At 35.6% G+C, this 24,322-nt stretch overlaps 1 protein-coding gene and 2 pseudogenes across 1 annotated transcript; all 3 read right to left on the bottom strand.

The window, feature by feature from the left end:
- On the bottom strand, nucleotides 1,381-2,309 carry OR5AL15P (olfactory receptor family 5 subfamily AL member 15, pseudogene; annotated as a pseudogene).
- On the bottom strand, nucleotides 7,157-8,098 carry OR5AL2 (olfactory receptor family 5 subfamily AL member 2). The gene is given in 1 exon segment (NM_001391228.1): nucleotides 7,157-8,098. A coding segment is annotated over 1 exon segment (942 nt).
- OR5AL19P (olfactory receptor family 5 subfamily AL member 19, pseudogene) lies at nucleotides 18,417-19,345 on the bottom strand (annotated as a pseudogene).

The raw sequence follows: 24,322 nt of genomic DNA, 5'->3' as shown, positions 1-24,322 counted from the left end.
AAATTGAGCTCAAATCTTGTTTTTTCTAGTTATCAGTCATGGTGTGTTAATGAACGACATAAACTGTTTTGAATTTCTTTATTCTTTAAATACTCGTCTTAGTAGGGGTTACAAAATTAACTGAGACAGTCCATGTAAATTACATCACCCAGCATGTGACACAAAGAAAAACACTAAATAGATGTTGGTTCTATTTTCACTTTGAAAAGTTTAGAACAAAATAAATTGATAATGTATTAATGTAATCTTTATTAAATGTAGCAAAAGTGTCTTCTTTCTTCAAGAAAAAAGCTGATTTTTTTAATAACAGTAATGGAGACCCTAAAAAGAATTAGCTTAAAACATGATCATAAACACACCCCAAAAGAAATAGGAAATAATTAAATTACTTTAAAGATCTCCAAAAAATAACTCCCTAGCTTTTATATTCTCATTTTGCTGATTTTAAAATGAAGCATATCATGCTGCCAACTATTTCTAAAAAGGCTATTACCCCATTACCTGAAACCAAATAAAAAAAGAGATCATGGCTCCTATAACAATGTTAATAATGAAGTATAATAGTCAACATTTCTGAAGTGCTTCCTGTGTCCTAGGAACTGTGCAATGCCTTTTATAATTATGGTCTTATTTAATCCTCACAATCAGTCCAAGAGAAAGGAACTGTTACTGCCTTTTGCAAATGAGCAAACTAACATATAGAAATGTGAAATAATTTACCAATGACAATAGCTGTTATTTGGAGAAGCTAAAATTGTTCATCAAGCTGTGTGAATGAAGAGTCCATGTTCCTAACCTACATTAATAGGCAATGAATTATAATTGTGTGAAGTGGCTCCAATGAACTAAAGTGACACAGAATTGATGCCAATAAACGCTCCATGCCAATGTAGCTCTGCTGGTGCTATCCTATCAACTAAATGCAGAAAGTGAAGTGTTAGGGAGATTACCGAGAGTGTTAAAAACAAAAATCCTTGTTACCAAACCTTGACATGTTTTCTAGATTATCTATGCAGCAAGCCTGAAGTAGAAGATACCGGATGTTGATTGATTTCAGTACTACCCAAATTTCTCAATATGACACAGAATTAAGATAAAGCCAATATTTCCCAATTCTTTCTTTAATTATGAAGACAAAATCATGGTTAAACAGGATTCACATCTCTCTCTTTTTACCTCCTTTTACAATTCAACACCTCAAAATTTACAAAACGTCTTTCATGTGGAAATCTCTGAGAATGAAACAGCTGGTGAGACATATTCTGAGTGAATGTGAGCACTTGAAGTGAGGAATTTGGCTCCATCACTTATCAGCATTGCAACTCTAAATAAAGCACAATCTTAAGTCCTCTGATCACTCCGTGTCCAATGACTCTTCAGTTATTTTATAGCCAAACACAACTTTTCCTTCATTCTTTTCAGTGCATTCTTTCCCTCCTGATTTCTCAAGCTATAGATCGATGGGTTAAAAATGGGAATCACCACCACATAAAACACTGAAGCAAATTTATCTGTTTTTAGAGAATGGCTTGAATTTGGCAGTACATACATAAAAACGGTTTCCAATGAAATATTGTGATGGAAGTCAAGTAGGAGCACAGGTAGAAAAGCTTTTTCTCTTCCTCCAGCAGAATGGATCCTCAGAAGGGCAAAGAGGATGAAGACATAAGAAATTATCACAATAAGTAAAGAGCAAACAGTATTGGACCCAGAAATGATTAACAACATCAGTTCTTTGATATGAGTGTCGGAACAATCCAGAGCCACCAAGGGAACATCATCACAGAGAAGTGGTTGACCACATTGGAACCACAAAAAGACAGGTGGAATGTTGCCACACTCTAGACAAGACCCACAGTAAATCCGTAAATATATATGCTAAGCAATTATTTGGTAATAAACTTTTCTAGGCATGAGAATGAGATAGAGTAAAGGGCTGCAGGTGGCAACATGCCGATCATATGCCGTAACTGAAGCAACTATAGTTCACAAACTATAAATATGATGAAGCAGCACACCTGAATGGCACATGCATAAAATGTTTCATGTTTAATGTCACACAGGAAATGAACCAAGGTGTTTGGGGTAACAGATCAAGTAAAAGAAAGATCAATAAAAGCCAAATGACTGAGAAAAAAATACATGAGTGTATGAAGCTGAGTACTGATTTGGATTAGCACAATCAAACCAAGATTATTACCCAGGACACTAGCTAAATAGATCACCAAAGAGAATGGCTTGAAGCTCTAGATTATCTTTGAGTCCCAGAGGATAAACTCAGATACAGCTGAAGGATTGCCTTTGGCCATGGAATAGATTTAAAAGTTTATTTTTCTTTGTTTGTTTTTAAAACCCTCCATACCTGCTGAGTTTTTTGGTCTCCACTGGCAATAATGAAGCAAATGTTAGGAGCTGGCTGACTCACCATGATCTTATGGTGAACACAATCAAAGGAGGATCTTCATGTTACTTCTGGTTTCAGAGTGAAGTGATTTTTTCCACGCAGAAATTCCAAAGCATGAAACTCTATGTAGATACGTAAAAAATAGAAGGATGGTATTTTATTTAAAATTTTACATGATTGAATAGTCTATCTCATAACTATTTTAATAAGAGATATGGAGAGTTATTTGAAAACAGATAATAAAAATAATATTTTACATTCTTGGAATACCTTAAAAAATTATAGTGGGGCTGGCCCGGTGGCGCAGAGTTTAAGTTTGCATGTTTTGCTTTGCAGCCGAGGGTTCGCTGGTTCAGATCCCGGGTGCAGAAGTGGCATCCCTTGTCAGGCCATGCTGTGGCAGGCGTTTTACATATAAAGTAGAGGAAGATGGGCATGTATGTTAGCTCAGGGCCAGTCTTCCTCAGCAGAAAGAGGAACATTGGCAGCAGATGTTAGCTCAGGGCTAATCGTCCTCAAAAAAAAAAAAATTGTAGTAATCCCTTCAAAAATTTTTACTTAACGGGAAGTGACAAATTACTAAAAAAAAATGATTCCACAAGAAGTAATATGAGAGGTCATAAACAAACTTTTGAATACTGATTATCTCTATACCAAGTATTCAGGATAATTTTTATTTTATTTTATGTTAGTTACGATTTCTAATTTTCCTTCAGTTGTCATGTGGTGTTTGTAAATTAAAGAGAGAAAACGAATATTTAGGAATATAGATAGTCTTGGTTTTTTTGAAAGAGGCATAATATGATTAAAAATACATAAGTGATTCAGAAAACATATTTATTGTGAACTTTCAAACATCTAAATACAAAGCAGGAAAAGAAAAAAAATTCAAGGACGAATTTGTAGAAAAAAGAAGCAGGTTTTCATGATCTTTACGTGAACAGAAGAGAGATAAACTTGATTTTCTTTTTTCACTATTTCATCTCAGAACGTCTTTATACCAACCATATAGATTGGCAATATGGCTATCATCTTCATTTTCAGATATGGAAATGGACGGTGAGAGCTTCAGCCCTCTTTATGTTTCAGCATTAGTGTGAGATGAAGCAGAATAACTCATTAAACTAGTCCTTGATTCCCTAACATTGATTGATAGTTTATAGAAATGATCACTTTTCAGAGAAGCAAGAACTTCTCCATTAACCAGAGATGAGGGCAATTTTGGAAAGACAATCTAAGACTTTGTCTTTGTCAAAGGTTTAGAATAGTCCTTATCTTATATATTGTGTTAAATAAAACAATTTTAGCTCTTAATAGTATTAATAGTATTTAGATTGAGGTTTCCACTGCAGAAATCTCTGTGTAATCCCATCGTGCTGATAACTGTAGGAGGTTATTCTCTTTGAAATATTTCCAAGTGTTCTTGCATCACCTCGCTAACTTGTGATCTCAAATCCCTGGCCTGTCTGGGCTCTTATTCTTTCTAGTACTTGCATTTCTCTGATGTATTGGAACCTGTGTAGCTCTTTTCCTGATACTAGCAAACTCCTCCACATCTTCAATCACTTTATTCTCCTTTCTCTGAACTAAAACTTGGCTTCTCCTTGAAAACCAACTTCTCTCTAGGTCACTTCTCTGTGTGTGGCTCCATTTGAAACTCTACATTCTTCAAGTCTAGCATGTGAGATTAAGCATTATTCATGTTTTGAGCATTGTCATTATTTACTGTTACATCTAGTGTTCATGTAAACTCCCCTTATGCTTTCAAGATTATATTCATTTTCACTGTTGTCATATGAATTGCTAGGTCCCTCCCTCTGATTCATTGAAGATGCTGATACTAAGATTATTCTGTTCCTCTTCCACAAAGTTGTCATCAGTGCCCATGAAGACCACCTGTTTAATAATATGGCTTCTCATATTCTTGATCTTGATATCAGTGACCCCACCACAATTCGACTTGAGCTTTCATTCCCGTGGCTCCATTTTGAAACTTGTTTCATCTGGAAACTGATCAAATGCTAAGTATCCAAAATTAAAACATTATCTGATGACTACAACTCTCCGCTCTTTCCGTTTCACCTTGATTAAGACACTCTAACTTTTTATTAACCTATTCAAATCACTATTCCTTTCACTCCACTAATTACCCTTTACCTGTGTTACTCCTTTATTCTATTCTTACCCTAGACAGCTTAGACTCTGTGATTTATTACTACAAATTCTCTTTCCAACATCCAAAACTTTCCTGCCTTATTTCCTCCCAGATATACTAAAATCTAGGTATTCTGAAATATTATTCTCTTTGCAACTGGTCCTGAACTATCAAGAACACCTTCTTGGTAAAAGTGAGTTGTTACAAACTTACATTGAAAATCAAGTAGTCGCTTACTTGAACTGCTTTTTCCCAAACCAGTATTTTGTTTCCCAGTCTGTATGTAGCTATTTAAACTCTTTGGATGCTTCCATACTCTCTCAGTAGTTGCTAACAAGTCCAACATCAGAAGAAGACAAAGAACTAAACTGGACCTTTCTTAACTTCTTGTCACCAGTTACACAAAACTACTTGATTCCACATTAATTGCAAATTTTTAAAAATTAAATTATCTCTAAAAAGAAATTCTAAAAATAGATTTTATAATTTTTGACAGAAGGAAAAAACTTAAAATATCTTTCTAAAACAATTGATGAACATAATCTCAGAGGCCTGTGGCTGTGTACATGCTGATAGATGTCTTTCAAGCTTACTTGAATTTCTGTCAAGTCTCTGAGGAAAATCGCAATTAGTATAATCATTTCAGATTAGATACACATAAAAATGCAAAAAAATACAGAGACTTCTGTATGATTTATATTTAAGAGTTTTTATTATTATTTTAGACAGATGGTGTTATAAAAATCAAAACTGGAAGTGGCATAGTGGTTGGGTTTGCATGCTTCACTTTGGTGGCCCAGAGTTCGCAGGTTCAGATCCTGGGCACAGACATGTGCACCGCTCATCAGGCCATGCTGTGGCAGTGTCCCACATGCAAAATAGAAGAAGACTGGCACAGATTAATTTGGAATTAATTCTGTGATCATGACTGTTTCAACTATCTATTGGTGTACAAAAAACAACGCCAAACCTTAGTGGCCCAAAGCAATAATGATTTATTATCTCTCATATTTCTGTGGGTTAACTAGATAATCCTTCTCCAGGTGGTGGCAGCTGGGGCAGTAGGACAGTTGTGTGATCCAATTGACCTCAGTCGCATGACTGACACTTGGTGAGGCTGTCAGCCAAAGTGCTTTCTTTTATCCTTGTGATGTTTCCATGTGTCTAGCTTGTGTTTCCAATAATATGTCCTTCAGTAGGTGAATGGATAAATAAACTGTGGTACATCCAGACAATGGAATATTATTCAGAGCCAAAAAAAAAATGAGTTATTAAACCATAACAAAGACACGAAGAAATCTTAAATGCATATTACTAAGTGTAAGAAGGCAATCTAAAAAGTCTACATACTATATAATTTCAACTCTATGACATTCTGGAAAAGGCAAAACCATTGTGGCAATGAAAAGATTAATGATTGCTAGGGGTAGAGGTGGTGAGGAAGAGATGAATAGACAGAGCATAGAGGATTTTTAGGCCAGTGAAAATATTCTGTGTAATATTACAATGAGGGGCCGCCCCGTGGCCAAGTGGTTAAGTTTGAGTGCTGTGCTTCTGTGGCCTAGGGTTTCGCTGGTTTGGATCCTGGGCGTGGACATGGCACTGCTCATCAGGCCATGTTGAGGCGGCGTCCCACATGCCACAACTAGAAGGACCCGCAACTAAGATTTACAACTATGTACTAGGGGGATTTAGGGAGAAAAAAGCAGAAAAGGGGGGAAAAATTGGCAACAGTTGTTAGCTCAGATGCCAATCTTTAAAAATTAAAAAAATATTACAATGATGGATACGTCATTATACATTTTTCACAACCCATAGAATGTATAACGTCAAGAGTGAATCCTAAGGTAAATTATGGATTTTGAGTGATAATGATGCATCAATGCAAATTCATTCATTGTAACAAATGTACCACTCTGGTGAGTGATGTTGATAATGGGAAGGCTAGGCGTGTGAGACAGTAGGCAGTATATGAGAAATCTCTGTACCTCCCTCTCAATAATTCTGTAAACCTAAAACTGCCCTAAAAAAATAATGTCTTAAAAAAATGTTCAACCATATCAATAACGACATTGTAAAGTGAAGAGTAAGGTCACTTTTCAGGCACTTTAAATCCAAAACCTTTTAACAAAGCACCTTGTTACTTTTTCCCTCAGTTCAACTATGAAAGAGAATATTACTTATATTTGTAATGTTATTTGCATAGTTCATGTCTTTCAAGATGACCTAAAAATCTCAATATCATAGTGAAACAAGATAAAATTATGATTTTAAGGTGGTTTGTTCTTTGTCTCTATTGTGGAAGCATCTCACATTCAAAGAGAATGAATGATTTTTATCTCTTTTTTATAATTCGACTATTAAACAAACAGACATTGAAATTCCTACTATGTGTAAGTCAAAACATTTTCAAGGAATTTTCAAGGAATGCCTTCAAGGGATTTTCAGGGAAATAGGCATCAGGAAACTAAGCCCCAGAGGACAAAGGCTCCTATACTTACTGGCACTTTCTGACACTTACTGGCATCATTGTACATGCCTGGATTTAAAATCTCCTAACTCAGGATCCAGTACTCCTTTGATAACAACACAATTCATTATCGATTACTAGAATACAACTTTTCAGTAATTTTTTTCAAAGCGTTTTTTACCTCCTGATTCCTCAAACTGTAGATCAATGGGTTTAGCATGGGAATCACCACTGCGTAGAACACTGAGGCAAATTTGTCTTTGTCTAGCGAGTGTTTTGACTTGGGCTGCAAGTACATAAAACTGAGGGTCCCATAATATATAGTAATAGAAAACAGGTGAGAAGCACAGGTAGAAAAGGCTTTCTGTCTTCCTACAGCAGAATGGATTCTTAAGATGGTAAAGACAATGAATACATAGGATATGAGAACAGTAATAAGAGAACAAAAAACATTAAACCCAGCAATAGTTAACAACATCAACTCTTTGACTCGAGTATCAGAACAGGCCAGAGCAATCAAGGGAACATCATCACAGTAGAACTGGTTGACCACATTAGAGTCACAGAAAGACATGTGGAATGTAGCCACTGCCTGTATGAGTCCCACAGTAAATCCATAAATGTAACAGCTAGTGACCATTTGAATGCAGAGTTTCTTAGGCATGAGAACTACATAGAGTAAAGGCTTGCAGATGGCCACATACCGATCATAGGCCATGATGGAGAGCATTAATAATTCCCAAACTGAAAATGTGATAAAGCAACACACTTGAGTGGCACATGCATAAAATGACGTACTTTTAATTTCACGTAAAGAATTCACCAGGGGGTTTGGAGTGATTGCAGAGGTACCAAAAAAATCAATGAAAGCCAGATGACAGAGGAAAAAGTACATGGGGGTCTGAAGCTGAGAACTGATTTGTATTAGCACAATCAAACCAAGATTACCCAAAGCAGTAACTAAGTAAATCAGTAAAAATACACAAAAGAGAATGGCTTGAAGCTTGGGATTACCTGTGAGGCCCAAGAGGATGAACTCAGTGATTGCTGAATGATTGCCTTTTGCCATGAAATAGATAACCAATTCTATAATAAACTCCTTCAGAGCACTGTCTCTGAATACCCTTGACTTTGTAGGAAATAGTCAATTAAATGTGAGAAGATAGCCCTGGCTCACCAGGATGTTATATTAAGTTCAGTCAAAGTAGAATCCTGATAAGCACTCTGAAGTATGTGAGGATTATAGTTATACTTTCAGTATGAAAGGATTTGGTCCAAGCATCAATTCCAGGATATAAAATCCACTTGAGAGCTGTAAAAACAGAGAATATTTCAATTAAAATTTTATAATCAAAGTCTGTGTTGTACTTTTTTTAAAATACAAAAGAAAAAAGCAACGTTAAGAATGCAAGTGCCTATGATAATGCATATCAAAATACTTTCTTAAATTAGAAGTTTATCTAATAAAATTATTGCATAATTTCATCAGAATATTAAAAATTACCAAAACTATGTGGCAAAAATGTAAAATGAAAGTCAAAAGCAAAATATTAACACTTTATCTTTAGGTGTCCTGTTTGATGTAACATTAAAATTTTCTTTTGCTCATCTCCATTTTCTACTTTTTTTTCTAATACATATATAATACTGACTTTAAGGTAAAATAGGGTTGTGAATTTGTTGGCTTTGTCTTTTGGCAAAATGCACACCAGTGAATAATTTTCCAGATTGTAAAACGGCTGTAAATGTTTAAGAGACTTCATTTTAGCCTCTATCTTCAGTAACTAAGTGGTCTCAAGTGAATAGCATTTGGGCAGCATTTAGAACATCTAAATTCCAGAGAACATTTCCATAAACCCAAGCTGGATTCTGAACACTTGAAAGTTAGCAGAGTTGAACCCATTTTCCTCCATTCTTTTTTTTTTTTTTTTTTTTTTTTTTAAGATTTTATTTTTTTCCTTTTTCTCCCCAAAGCCCCCCGGTACATAGTTGTGTATTCTTCGTTGTGGGTTCCTCTAGTTGTGGCATGTGGGACGCTGCCTCAGCGTGGTCCGACGAGCAGTGCCATGTCCGCGCCCAGGATTCGAACCGACGAAACACTGGGCCGCCTGCAGCGGAGCGCGCGAACTTAACCACTCGGCCACGGGGCCAGCCCCGTTTCCTCCATTCTTAAAGCAGAAAATAAATCAACTTGATTTTCTGACATTATCACTACATTGTCTCAGGTTACTTTGCATGCACCTTATAGACAGTCAAGACATGTAAAACAATAAAATAGAAAAAGCATCTGCCCTCTTAAATTTTGATCGACATTTCCTTGTAAACCTTATTTTTGTTACTCCTTTATCTTTTCTCTTCCTTTCACCACTTTTCAAGCAAATATCTTAGAATGGGCATCTACTCCCAATTTTTCAACCATATTTACAACTTAAGCAAGTATAATCCACTTTCCTTTCCTATTCAATCAAGAAATCCCCTTACCAAGTTTACTGTCATCTTCCCTATTCCTAAATCCAATAAAGCCTCCTTTTCTTTGGCAGCTCTGTAGTACCGAACTCTATTGGATATACCTTTGGATTCCAGAAGAAAGCAATCTCTGAATTCATTATTTGTCCATTTGATTCTGCACCTTGGCGGCTCTGCTCCCATTATCTATGCTTTAGATGACACATTCTTCAGGCCGTCTCCAAAGCCTTCCAGCTTTCCTTCTTTACAGCTTCTTGTTCAAAAATCTTATCCAGTCCAATGTCCTCAATAAGTATCTACTTGCTGATTATGCACAAGTACATATTTCTATTCCAGATTTATTTTCTCTGTTCCAGCTTTATATATCTAAATGCTTCCCAGAAATCACCACTTAGATATTCTAGGTGTTCATCGAAAGTATTGCATTCAGAAAAGACCTTGGTGTCTCTGCACATTGGACCTGATACTCAAGACCTGGAGTATATACTTTGTATCTCAATGAATAAGGCCATTATCCATTCAGTTTTTCAAATCAGAGACAAATTTTTGTTTACTGTACTTTTCTGTTCCTCCTGCCAATATTCAATCTGTCCCCAATTCCTACCAATTTTATAACCTATACACTTTTCAAATCTGTTTACTTATATTGTTTCCTTGATCCAACCACAATGACTTTCTGTTTTGCTGGACATTTTTTGCAAATGGCACCTACCTTTCACTTTTGCCTCCAATCTCTCCTACTTTTCTCTGTTCCTCACATTTCAGTTTATATAAACTTTTTCAGACACAGCTTCATTCTTTTATACTCTTGATGAAATCCTTCAATGTCTTCCCATTGTCCATCAGATAAATTCTAACTTCTTTCACATGGCTGACATAACTCTTAAAAATCTAGTTCCTGCATCTCAGATCAGGCTATCTTCCAATACTCTTCATATAATCACCACGTTGCAGATATTCCAAACTACCACTGTTATTCAAATGTGAGACAGAACTTTTTCCTTCTAGTTAACTCTCTGTACTCTGTTGAATCACTTCCTCTTGGAGGCTTTCAGTATTTTTCAGGCCAGATTAAGTCCTCCTCATATATATGGTTTTGCATCCCCGGATTTATTTATTATAGGACTTATAGTGTTGAGTTTTTTGTTACAACACCATAATGCAACAGACTGCTAACTTATCTGTAATCAATTCTAAACTTAAAACTGCTATTTTTATGGAATATTACTTATTTTATACACAATTTAATCATCTACCTCTAATAGTATACAGTACAAAGATGGTCCATAACTATCTGTTAAATGATTAAGTGAATAAAAGTTATAGTTCTGCAAATCCAAAGGCTTTCCCACCCAAGAGAGATTGAGTATAGTTTTTTCTACTACCTGATGCTTTCAGTGTTCAATACTCTGTCATAAAGTTCAACCAGAAATTCCTTAATGATCTAGTGAACCTGGAAGGAATCTTTATGAAGCCAGTACAGTTTAAAATCACCTGGATATTATGAGACAACTTTGCATTTTGACGAATGTGTGTATGTGATCCCTCAGGAAACTTTTTTTTTACTACATTATTTTTAGCAAACATTGAACAACAGTATAGTTTTCTATTCAAGAATATGCAGTTATTTGATGGCTAGTGTTTGGGGACCAAATTATATCTCTTGAAATGGTAGATCACTTTTTCAGTTATTAGTCAATTAAAAAATCTAGAGTAGAGGAACATATTAATGATCTCTTTTGGGAAAACAGCTTGATTAATTGCCATCTCTGCTTTACTTGCTATATTTGCTTTAATATTTGTCACAATGGTTTCACATTAAAATTATGTATTTATTTAAAATAAATCTTCAGTTCATGGGCCTTAGATTTAGTAACAGCTTTTGGAAACCATTAGATAAAAATGAATTTTCCAATCACTAGCATTCAAACCTTCCTTCTCAGATTAATATCTTGAATTTTTGTTATGATTGATATTCCAGTTCAATAGCAAGGCTTAATTTAATGTTCATTTTCCTTTTCAGTTTCTAGGAAACTGAATGCATGTAAGTCCTAGGTCGATTGACACACTGTTGTAGCCACTCCACAGAAATGGATGAAGCTTTCTATATAAATTTGCTTTAGATGTCCAGATTCACAAAGCCACACACTCACCAAGAGAGGATGAAAAGATTACTGCTCACACAGTGAGGCTTTCTCATGTGAGCAGTGTGAGCTCCCAAGCTGGTCTGAAAATGGCTTGAGGGAGCAGGGAATGGTAGTCGGATTTGGGATTTGTATTGTGTTGAGTGGGTGAGGATTCCCACGTTCAGGAAAAGGCTTGCATGGTTCAACCTTCCATTTGGCACCAAAAGGTGGGGCAGTGAGTTTTTTATCAGTTTATCCATATGTAGGGTACAAGGGGGAGGGGAAGTGGTAGAGCTTGAAAGCTGTGAGTAGTCAAACATCAAAACGAAGTCAGACGTTTTATTACATACCTTTTCTCCTCAAAACCTTTATCAAAACCTCAGTCATCTCCAGCTCTTAGAATATTCTCTTTTACTCTTCCTTAACTTCTTCCTACTGCTTTATTATAGAGATAATTTTTCCTTCTCTCACAGAAAGAAAGAATTCTTCCTGTTTAGGACAGAAAAGGATATATTTGGATGTACAAGGATTGTTTACTGATCTCAAAGTGCGGGTAGCCAGATGAGGAGCACTATCATGATAATAAAATTTGTCCAATCACACCTGAAAGAGAGAAACAAATGCTACCAATTTTCCAAGCATATAGATTTATTTGTTTTATGTGTAAAAGATAAGATAGTATAAGATAGTATTAGTAAGATAGTATTTAAAGTAAAACCTCTTTGATGATTAGCAAGGATCTACTCTTCTCATTTTTAAAGCAAATTTATTGGATGCCAAAGTTTTGATGAATTATCTTGCTGCTGGCACTTTTCTTAACGATCATTAATAATCATTTTTATTAATACTGAGGCATTTTTGTATAATGAGTGTTAATATTCATTTGTAAAACATGTTGACAATATTTTACCAGATTTATTTCTATCTTAATTTTGTGTGTTGTATATTTTCACATATGGTCTATTCAATCATTGTCTCCAACAGATATTCTCAGTTTTTATAATTTTGAATTTTTATCAAACGGCAACCCACAAAGTGGGTAGGTAATTGTTTATACTTACATCTAGTTCTATGTAGTATAATTTTGTACTAGTAATGCATTGATATTTTGGAATGCACACATGGCGTATTATTGTTACCGAACCTGAAGTGAGTTCGCTCACCCCTTGCGCAGCAAGCCAATCTCTGACACCAGGTGTGGTGGAAGAAAGTAGGAATTTTATTTTTGCACAGTGCTGAGCAAGGAGAGAGGGCAGCTAATGCTGAAATCCCAAACTCCCAGAAAAGCTAAAAGGAAGGATTTTTATTTGGGGTTTTAGGTAGGGGAGGGGGAGCATATGGCCTTGCTGGTCAGAGCTTTCCCACCAGCCTGTCTTTGGCCTTGAGACTACCTGCAGAGAGGAGGGAGCTCATGACCTTGCTGGTCAGCAGCTTTCCCACCGGCCCTATCTCTTTGCTGGAGGAGATAGTCCAGGTGCTTGTCCTTGACAGTGTCTGTCTCCATGCAAGATAGTGGATTCTGGAGCCAGGAAGCCAGAGAGTAAGCAGGGAATAAGTGTTTTGGTTTTAACCCCATATATGCTGGGTTTAATGTGGGGAAACTGATATCAGGGTCGATATCATTATGTGAGACTTTTTCTCTAATTTTTAAATAAATACAAAATACCAAACACAATTTGTACTTTAGCAATAAATGTAAATTTCAAAATTATTTATATATTAAAAATTCAATCTACTTATGATTGTCTCTGGACTTAAAACTTCTGTGATCTCTCTGCTTATTCATTATTCAAACTACCTTAATTGAATTTTTGTTGTCAAACTTCTCCCACCAAATGGCTTCAGGCAATCACCGAATTGCTTTGTCATTATAGTATTATCTTTTCCAGAATTTCAGCTAAATGCACTCTTTGTGTTTGATTTCCTTCATTTCACACAATGTTTTTGAGATTCATCCATGTTATTGCATGTACAAATATTAATATTTGAGTTTTATCTCTGAGTAGTATCTTATATTGTAACTATGTCACAATTTGCTTATCTATTCACCAATTGAAGGACATGGTTGCTTGCAGTTTTGATTATAAAAAATAATGCTTCAGTGAACACTTACATACACATCTTCATGTGAACATATATTTTCATTTCTCTTGGGTAAATACCTGTGACTGGAATTGCTGGGTCATGTAGCAAATATATGCTTAACTTATGACATACTGACAAATCCAATGTGGCTGTAATATTTGGGATTCCTATCAGCAATATATGAGGGATCCAGTTCTTCCACGTTCTAATTAACTCATACTGTCAGTCTTTAAAACTTTACCATTTGAATGGGTGAGTAACAGTACATCATTGTGGTTTTAATTTCTGTTTTCTGATGAATGGTAATGTTAGCATCTTTTTATCGTCTTCTTGGCCAATCAATCACATATCTTCTTTTGTGAAGTGCCTATTCAAAATTTTTGTCTAGTTTTAAATGTGTTGCCTTTATATTTATTATGGAGTTGTAAGAATTCTTCCTACATACTGTATATAGATATATGTTTTGCAAAATTTATCTCCCTGTATGTGGCTTACCTTATTATTTTCCTATCTTTCAAAGACCAACATTTTTAATACTAATTAATTCTATATCAAACTTTTCTTTAATATTTTGTGCTTACTGTGTCTTGTGTAAGGAGTCTTTGCCCAAAGCAAAGTCATAAGTTTTTCTTACACTTTCTTGTTGAATATTTCAGTAAGAGGAAGATTTTTAAATGTGTATTGAACTCATTAAGATGGAAGAAACCTGAGAACTTAGACCTTATCTGTACAGTAATAAATAGAGAAACTATATTGAAATGGCTAAAGAGAGAATCAAAAGTGAACAGTGGAAACAATGAACATGGACACATTTTTCAAGAAATCTGACTACTGCTTTGAGTGAGGTATTTAAAAGAAAAGTAAAAATATGTAAAACAGTGAAATATTCACTAAGTTCAGACAAAACTAAATATGATCATCTTTCATATGTTCCATATTCTCTCTTCAATGTTAGTAATACAAAATAAAACAAAAAAAATCTTGAGCATATGTGAGATTTTTAATTGTTTCGTAAAGTACCCTCAAATTGTTGCTATAGAATACACTGAATGTTTTTGAATAATAATCATAAAAGATAATATTATTTTTATGTTTAGAGGATTCATAAAGAGAGGTGATTTAAATGGGAAAATGTAATAATGTTAGTGTCAAAGATGAAATATATAAACCAGAGCAAGTGAAAATGTGATACATATTGGAATTAAGGGGCTTCCAGAGATGATAATGAGTTCTGAGAAAAAGGGAAAGAAAAAAAATCTTTTACAGATAATCCAATTGAAAAACAGGAAGGTTATATAAATAGTGAGGAATTTAGCACAGTCTGGGTATAAAATTGTAAGCAACTCTGTGTGGAGAAATAATCCCTAAGGCAATGGATTTGCACTGACATGTACTAGTAGGTACTTAGGGGATACTTGTAAAAGTACATCTGGGGAGTTTTGTACCAGTATAGAATATATGAGTGGATAGAGGAAAGTTCATTAACATAAGGTGCTCACCCATTTAGGATGCACTATTTGGGCAACACCACCTGAAGGCTGCCCTAACAATTTGCTGGGATGGCTCCTTAAAGCCTATACTCAAATATGTCTGGTTCCATATCTGATAGATATGCCAGATCATCCTTTGCATAGTAATAAAGAAAAGGGGAGAAGACTGAGGAATGTGAGAGTATGATAATGAATTTACCATGTAGAAAAGTAAAACTCTCTTCCTGGACTTCTCAACCTGCAGCAGCTGATAAGCTAAACTAAGAAGTCCTGCTGCAACTAGGCCTTTAACCAGGCCATGCACTCCATCCAGAACAACCTTAGCGTCTCAGCCAACTTCTTGACCATGTTCATGTAATGTCTGCGCAGCCTGAAATTTGAGGTGGTGCAGATGGCCCTCCGGAAAGTGCCGAGTTCACCTTCCTCTAACAAGATCCCTTGGCTTTCTTGCTGCACCGGGCCTTCCTGGTGGGTGTGTACGTCCAGATGGACACCTGAGCCAAGATCTCTGAGGCCCAGAGGATCCTACTCATGCAGGCTTTAATGTTAGCTTGTGCAACAGTCTGACTGCTTGTCAGCCCTGTGTTCCTCAGTTCTTTAACTGGGGTTCCCCCTGCTAGGTCCAGGATGCCCTGGTCCACTGGTGGTCTCTTTCCAGAGGAGGGGAGGGCACCTAGTTGCCTCGAGGCTGGGCAGGTGAAGCATTCAGAGCCCACAGCAAGCAGTATGGGGGGTGGTAATCTGTCCCCAGGGTTTCCCTGCCCACAGAGAAATGGAGGGACATGGCCCAGCCATGGGGAGACACTGATGACCAAGGTATGGGGCTGATTTTAAGTGAAATGTTCTGAACTTCCTTAAAAAAAATCTTTATTATGTATGTTATAGTTTTGGTCCTTGTGCTGTTGCCAATGGCCTAGATGTTTATTCTGCTACTTGGAAAGCTTCATACAGGTAGATTAAAGACACATCTCTTTGTTGCCACAAATGATGGAGGCAAATAATGGTTGCTGATTAATTTGTCTTAGATTTTCTCCAAGTGAGCTAAGGTGGAATCTATATAATTGCTAATACATCCTCTTGTACCTAGATTAATGCCTTGGGGCAAGTGAGAACGTCATTGCAAAACCTTCAAGAGAAAATCACCTGCCTTTCTCAAGCAGACCATGATATATGGGACTTTTTCATTGATAGTGCTCCATCAGAGGTGGCCATAAAAGACAACGGAGAATAGAGATCCTCTCATGAAGCTTAATTCCAAGCAATGCATGTGGCTGTTGACTTTTCTTGAAGGAGAGATATCCAGAAGTATGACTCTACAGTAATTCATGGTTATTGGATGATAGTTTAGTTTGATGATCAGGGATTTGGAAGTGACAAATAAAAACTTGATACAAGTAGTTCTGGATAAACGGTATGTGGAGACATTCCTCTGAATGTAAAATGTGGGTGGGAGGGTATTTGCTCACCTAAAAGCATCCTTACCACAGAAGCCCTCAATAATCAGGTAAGTAGGAACATCATACTGTGGATATGGTATACTTTAGCCACTTCTGCCTTTATGCCATGTGCTCCTGAATAAGGTAGCCATGGCAGGATGGATGGTGGTTATTCTTTGACTCAGTAACATGGGCTTCCAGTTTATATTGCCAATTATTATATTAAACTGCTGAGAATCCAACCTGTCAGCAGCAGATAATAATAGCGTATGTCCAATTTGACAATGTTTGATGGAGGGACCAGCCAGACCTCTGGTGCCAGGTTCATTATATCACCCACTTCCAAAACAGAAAAAGCAGCAACTTATCATCACTAAAATGGACACTTTCTGTGGTCATGGATTTTCCTTTCCTGTTTGCTATGTTTCTGCTAAAACAATCAATTTATGGGAGTACTGTCTTTAATATTATTATATTCTGAGCAACATTACTTCTGGACAAGGAATTTATTTTATACGAAATGAAGTAGAAAATAGTTTTGTGCACATGGAATTCACTTGTCTTACTGAAATGAGTTGATGTGATAGAATTTTACAACAGTTTGTTGAAGATTAAATAAAAGTAGCAGTTGTACAATAGCTGTAATAATGCAATTTTTCTCTTGGATGGAATATACAGGTCTAGAAATCAGAAGATCATTAATATAATTGTCTATCTCACTATTAAAATCAAGGATCTTCTATCAAAACATTTGCCTCCTTTACCCATAACTTTGTGCTCTGCTGGATTATAGGTTTTATCTTCAAAGAAAGACTGCTTCCCATAGGGAAAACAATAATGTTTTCATTTAATTTATGTATAGATTTTTAGTTTCAACAAGTTGGCTGTGTTGGCTTGTCAGTTGAAGCTGGATATTACTGTGGTATGCAAGAAAATGACACCCCATGGGGCCGGCTCCATGGCCAAGTGGTTAAGTTCGCTCGCTCCGCTGCGGTGGCCCAGGGTTCGGATCCTGGGCGCGGACATGGCACTGCTCGTCAGGCCACGTTGAGGTGGCGTCCCACGTCTCCCAGCTGGAAGGACCTGCAACTAAGATATACAACTGTGTGCAGGGGGTGTCTGGGGAGATAAAGCAGAAAAAAAAAAAAAGATTGGCAACAGTTGTTAGCCCAGGTGCCAATCTTTAAAAAAAAAAAAAAGAAAATGACACCCCAAAGACGTCCACATCTTAGTCACAGGAACCTGTGAATATATTAGATTACATAGTGTAAGGATCTTGGCAGCTATGACTAAGGTTATGGACACTGAGATGAGGACATTATCTTGTATTATCTGAATGGGCCTAATCTAATTATGTGAACTCCTAAAAGCAGCGAACCTTTCTCAGCTGGAGTCAGGGCTGCAGGGGAAGAAGAGGCAGGAGAGAATTATTCTTCTTTTTCATGAATTGGAGCATTCAATTTAAAGTGCTATAAAAAAAGATTGATTTTAAATGATCTATGAATCAAAATTTAAGGTACTGTTTGTGATTCAATTTATTTCATTCTCAAGTCTTTTCAAGATTAATGAGAGTTATTTTCATATAATAGAAAATAAAATCAGAAAAGTAATGTATTCTCTGCCTCAATATTAACATTTTTGTGTTGTAATATTAGAAAGCATATTACTAATAGAATGCTAATGAAGAAAACTTGAAGTCTGTTTTTTATTGTTGTTGTTGTCATTTCCTTTCTTTTTGCATCCTAACTCTGAGGGCTTTTGGTTAGACCTCAGGTCATTTATTTTATACTAGAACATACCTTTTCCATAATTCTCTTCAAAGCATTTTTGACTTCCTGGTTCCTCAGGCTGCATGTTAAAGGATTTAGCATAGGAATTACGACAATATAGAAAACAAACAATTTTGTCAGTATCCAAAGACAGCCTTGTTTAGGGCTGCATATACACGAAAATGACTGCACCATAAAATATAGTGATGGAAATCAGGTGGGAGGCACAAGTAGAAAATGCCTTTTGTCTTCTTTCAGCTGAATTAATCCTCAGAATAGCCAATGGAATGACCATGTAGGAGATGTGGATGACAAAAAGACGGGAAACCAGCAAGTGTGAATAAATGTCAGTTCTTTGATATTTTTGTAATGGGTTTTATGATAGGCCACATCAACCAGGGGAACATCATCACAGTAGAAGGATTTATTATATTTAAATTGCAGAAAGACAAGTGGAATGTAAGAGTTGCCTGCAGGAGTCCGCAGAAACCCATACAAATATGTACTAATCACCATTCAAATACAGACCCTTCCGTTCACGACAATGATACAAAGTAAAGGGTTACACATGGCCGTATACTCATCATACCCGTGACTGAGAGCATATACATCTCACAAACCACAAACATTATAAAGCAACACAACTGAGTGGCACAAGCAAGGAAGCATATCCTTTTAATTTCTTGGTGGAAGTATACCAGAGTGTTAGGAGTAATAGAAGAGCTATAGCAAAAATCAACAAAAGTCAGGTGGCTGAGGAAAAAATATATAGGTATGTGAATATGATGACTGATATGAATTAACATAATTAATCCAAGATTGCCTATAACACTCATAAGGTAGACCACTAGAGAGATACTAAAAAGAAGGGTTTGAAGCTCTGGATTAGCTGTCAGTCTTAAGAGGATGAATTCAGTCACATCTGAATTATTGTCTTTGGCCATGGAATGTGCAAGCATATCTGACTGTTATCTCCAGAACGCCCATTCTGGATAATCTTCCACTTCTTAGATTAAGAACTTAAGTCATGCTTATTTTATGAGGACTGTATTGGAAAGATAATTCTCACTGGTCCTGTGGGCCATTCTCATGTTTCTATTCTGCCTGCTTTTGATCTGAAGGGATTTGCTCCAGACAGAAATTTGACCATACTCAGTAATCTGGTGGATTGTTAAAGAAGACAGAATTTTTTGAATTAAATGTGGAATCTCATAAACACAATGAAAAACCAGCATAACGGGTATAGAAGAATAAATATTTCAATGATAAAAGAGATGACAGCATATTTCAGAGTAATATACAAAGATGAAATACTAAACATTTCAACTAACCTCAAGATTAAGACAACCATGACTCAGACTAAACATTATTTTAGTGTGCTAGTCAGTGCAAGGGATGAAGCGGTAAAAACATCATTATTTATAAAATATATGATACTGTATCTGAACCAATAAGGTCAGTAAAAAGATATTATTAGATTTGTTATGATTATAGTAAAGTCTTCTCTTACAGAGCTATATATTGAAAATGATGCCATAATAAAAATGTAACATCAAAGAAATAGGAAAATAGAATTTTCAAGATTCCATTTAAAATAGTAAACAAAAACATTTAAAACCTAGGGTTTAATATACTATCAAACTTGGCAAAATGCTGGTTTTACATGGTCACATTGTTTATGTTTAAGTTGAATAAATTTATTGTTTCACATTTCTTAGTGAAATGACATTTAGGAAACAACAAAATTCTTCACAAGTTAATTCAACCATGTAATGTATGGTAGATAATCCTAAATAAATCTATGAAATAAACTTGCAAGAACAGTCAGGGCATTTCTTAAAATAATATGTAATGGAGGGTTATTACTCCTTACAAATAGTAAACCATATTATAAACTACATAATATAAAACAAAGTGAGAATCAGTGGCATGCCAGTGAATGTTTATTAACTGGCTTTCAAAAAAGGAAAAACAAAATATTGCTGATTTGTAGCATCAGTTGATTTACTGATTCCTATAGGGTAAATATTCCTACCACAGCTGATCTAAACCTATCTGAATTTGGAGATGGGGAGAGATGTGCAGATGTGGCTTTTATGAGTTAGTAGGAGCTGCACTGGTGGTAGTTATGAAAAGTAGGTTGGTATTATAAGGAAAATAATAGAAAATAGTGTTTAGTAAGAGGCACACATATTTATATGAGTATACTGTATGCTAGAGCAGCACTTAAAATCTATGATGCGTCTCTTTCCACAGCATATTTATACCTATATTTATGGGTCTCTCTCCCCAGCCTACATGGTAATTACAAAGAGAAAACATCCATCTCATTAATATGAAAGGACTGGGTAGAAATAAGTTGTCCATCAGACTGATCAAATTAAAAGAATGATAATACCCACTGTTGGTAAAGTTGTAGGAAAACAGATACAGCTAATAGAGATATAATTTGTCTTCATCTTTCTGGAAGGCAGTGTAATAGTAAGTGTTAAATATGCCTGCCACTTGATACAATGATTTAATGCTAGCTACTCAGGGAAATAATATAAATATGCAAATATATAAATTATCCAATTTTTACTTACCAAAAATGGAATTTGTCTAAATATATAATAACTGTTCAGTTATTGCACAGCTTTTTATTAAAATACTAAATAGCCATAAAAAAGCTGAAATGTCTGCATTTACTGATATTGAAAAATGTTAAAAATATAGCAAGTTAAAAAGAGCAGCATTCTAACCAAATTATGTAGTAAGAAATTATTTCTGTAATGTTCACATCACATATTATGACCTGTACATCATATACACACACAGGAAACAGACTCAAATTGTATATGGTAAAATGTTAATAGTAGTTATGCCTATAAGGTGACATTGTGGTTGATCCTTCCATCCTTCCTTTCTATTCATTTAAATGATTCTTTACTTCCAAGTCTTGGCTACTGTGAATAATTCTACAATGAACATAAGGGAGCATGTATCGTTATGCATTTGTGTTTTCAAGTTCATTGAATAAATACTCAGCAGTGGAATAGCTGGATCATATGGTAGATCTATTCTTCATTTTCTGAGGATACTCCGTAGTGCTTTCCATAGTGGCTGCACCAGTTTGCACTCCCACCAGCAGTGTATGAGGGTTCCCTTCTCTCCACATCATCTCCAACACTTGTTGTTTCCTGTCTTGTTGATATAGCCATTCTGACCGGAGCGAGGTGATATTTCATTGTAGTTTTTATTTGCATTTCCCTGATAGTTAATGATGTTGAGCATCTTTTCATTTGCCTGTTGCCCATCTGTATATCTTCTTTAGATAAGTCTCTGTTCAGATCTTTTGCCCATTTTTAATTGGGCTGTTGGTTTTTTTGTTGTTGAGCTGAATGAGTTCTTTGTATATTTTTGACATTAACCCCTTCTCTGATATATGGTTTGCAAATATCTTCTCCCAATTGTTAGGTTGTCTTTTCATTTTGTTGATGGTTTCCTCTGCTGTGCAGAAGACTTTTAGTTTGATGTAGTCCAATTTGTTTATTTTTTCTTTTGTTTCCCTTGCCCAGTCAGACATGGTACTTGAAAAGATGCTGCTACGACCTATGTCAAAGAGCATACTGCTTATGTTTTCTTCTAGAAGTTTCATGGAAGCACCCTAGTGCCCATCAAGGGATGAATGGATAAAGAAGATGTGGTATATATACACAATGGAATACTACTCAGCCATAAGAAATGATGAAATCTGGCCATTTGTGACAACATGGATAGACCTTGAGGGTATTATGCTAAGTGAAATAAGTCAGAGGGAGAAAGTCAAACACCATATGACCTCATTCATAAGTAGAAGATAAAAACAATGACAAACAAGCACATAGCAACAGAGACTGGATTGGTGGTTACCATAGGGGAAGGGGGCAGGGAGAAGGGCAAAAAGGATAATTAGGCTCACATGTGAGGTGATGGACTATAATCAGTTTTTGGTTGGTGAACATGATGTAATCTACAGAATATCTGAAATATATTACAATGTCCTTTGAGAGCTATATAATGTTATAATGTTACTGCAATAAAAAAAATTAAAAATAAAATTAAAAAATAAATAAATAACTGATTCTTTACATTTTGTGCTATACTCTACTTCAAACAAACTTGATTTTAATTTCATACATATATTTCCATTTTTCAATGGATTCCATGCTTATGAATATTGATAATTTTTCACATTTAGATACATACAATTTGAGCTTATCTAGTGCCCATATGAATATTTGAAGTATTCCTAATTATTTACCATTAAAAATAACTTCATAATTCCACATTTTTGAGGAAAACGTTTCATTGTGATATATTCCTCAGGAGGACTAATTTGTTAACAAATTTTAAAAAATTGTCTAATTGAAAGCAATTGTATTCAAAATGAACAGGACCAATTTACAAAATCATCATTAAATTTTAAATAAAAATCATGATAAATCTTTTAGCCTGTATTAATAATTATGTAGCAAATTTTGTTTTAACCTGAAACTCTTAAATTTTATTTTGACTAGATAGTTTTCTAAATGTTCAACATTTTAAAATTGAGAGTAAGAAATCTAAAATTTATCATTTTAAAAAGTCTTTAACTCAAATTTTCTTTAATCTGTTCTCTTTTTTTTTTTTTTTTTGAGGAAGATTAGCCCTGAGCTAACATCTGCTGCTAATCCTCCTCTTTTTGCTGAGGAAGACTGGCCCTCAGCTAATATCCGTGCCCATCTTCCTCTTCTTTATATGTGGGACACCTACCACAGCATGGCGTGCCAAGCGGTGCCATGTCTGCACCCGGGATCCAAACCAGTGAACCTCGGGCCGCCGAAGGGGAACGTGCGCACTTAACCGCTGCGCCACCGAGACCGCCCCTTCATTTTCTTTTTTGATCCTATGACAATACAGAGCTTTTGCCTCAGCAAGTGTTAGACCCAGCATTCACATTCAGGTATCCAGACTCCAAGGAATCTGTGCTCTTTAAAAGAAACAGCTGTGGCGCAGTAAATGTGCCACCCTGCCGAGACAGGAGGTTGTGAATTCAAGCACCTTAATGACAATCTTTCAGTATGTAGAATACAGACTTAAAACATGCTAAGGAGCTTTGTAGGAAAACAGAGAGCCACTGAAATGTTCAAATAGTAGGTGAATGAGTTTAAAGAAAAGATGAGGAAAGAGACTTGAAAACTGTGGATCAGACTAGCCCTGTGTCTCTATGATCCATCAAAATATACGTATAGTATATTTTGGGCCTTGGCCTAAGGCAAGATTTGTAAGGAATAATTTTACTTGAATATAATGTCCTTTCCCTGCACATTAATAGCTTCTTCCTGATATTTTGTTATTTAGTATTCTAATAGTCCCTAGATGGAAAAAATATATCAAATTATATGTTTTAGTTGCAAACTCAAAACCATTTTCTGGGTAATGGAAACGTGTAAAATTATTCCATTTATTTGAAAGATATACATACATAGCTATAGCTATATCTATACCTATATCTATATCTTATCTATGTCACAGTTATCAGCTGTGTATGGTAATTCTCATTTATAAATTGTACTCTCAAGTTCATCAGTAGATTTGAGACTAGAACTGATGTCTTTAGGCTCATGAAAGAAAGGGAGATGATACGCAAATATCTACCACTGTCTATTATCCTTTTTCATGTTGTTTAATCCTAAAAATACTCCAAATTGAGAAATATTGGCCTCCTTTAACAGATAAATAAACTGATCAGAGCCCACACATAGCACGATGCCACGTTTAGGACTTGAGCATGTTTTTTGACTACAAAGCATATGTTCTTTTCACTAGGATACATTGCCAGCTGAGTTCACTGTGGTATAAACTGTACCTTAATCAATAATGATCAATCTACCCAAGATTTTCCTAGTGTAACTGCATAT

The sequence above is a fragment of the Equus caballus genome, chromosome 12 (genome assembly GCF_041296265.1).
Source record: "Equus caballus isolate H_3958 breed thoroughbred chromosome 12, TB-T2T, whole genome shotgun sequence".
NCBI lineage: Eukaryota > Metazoa > Chordata > Mammalia > Perissodactyla > Equidae > Equus > Equus caballus.
The sequence above is the reverse complement of the archived record's forward strand: the minus strand, read 5'-3'. Positions and strand labels throughout refer to the sequence as shown.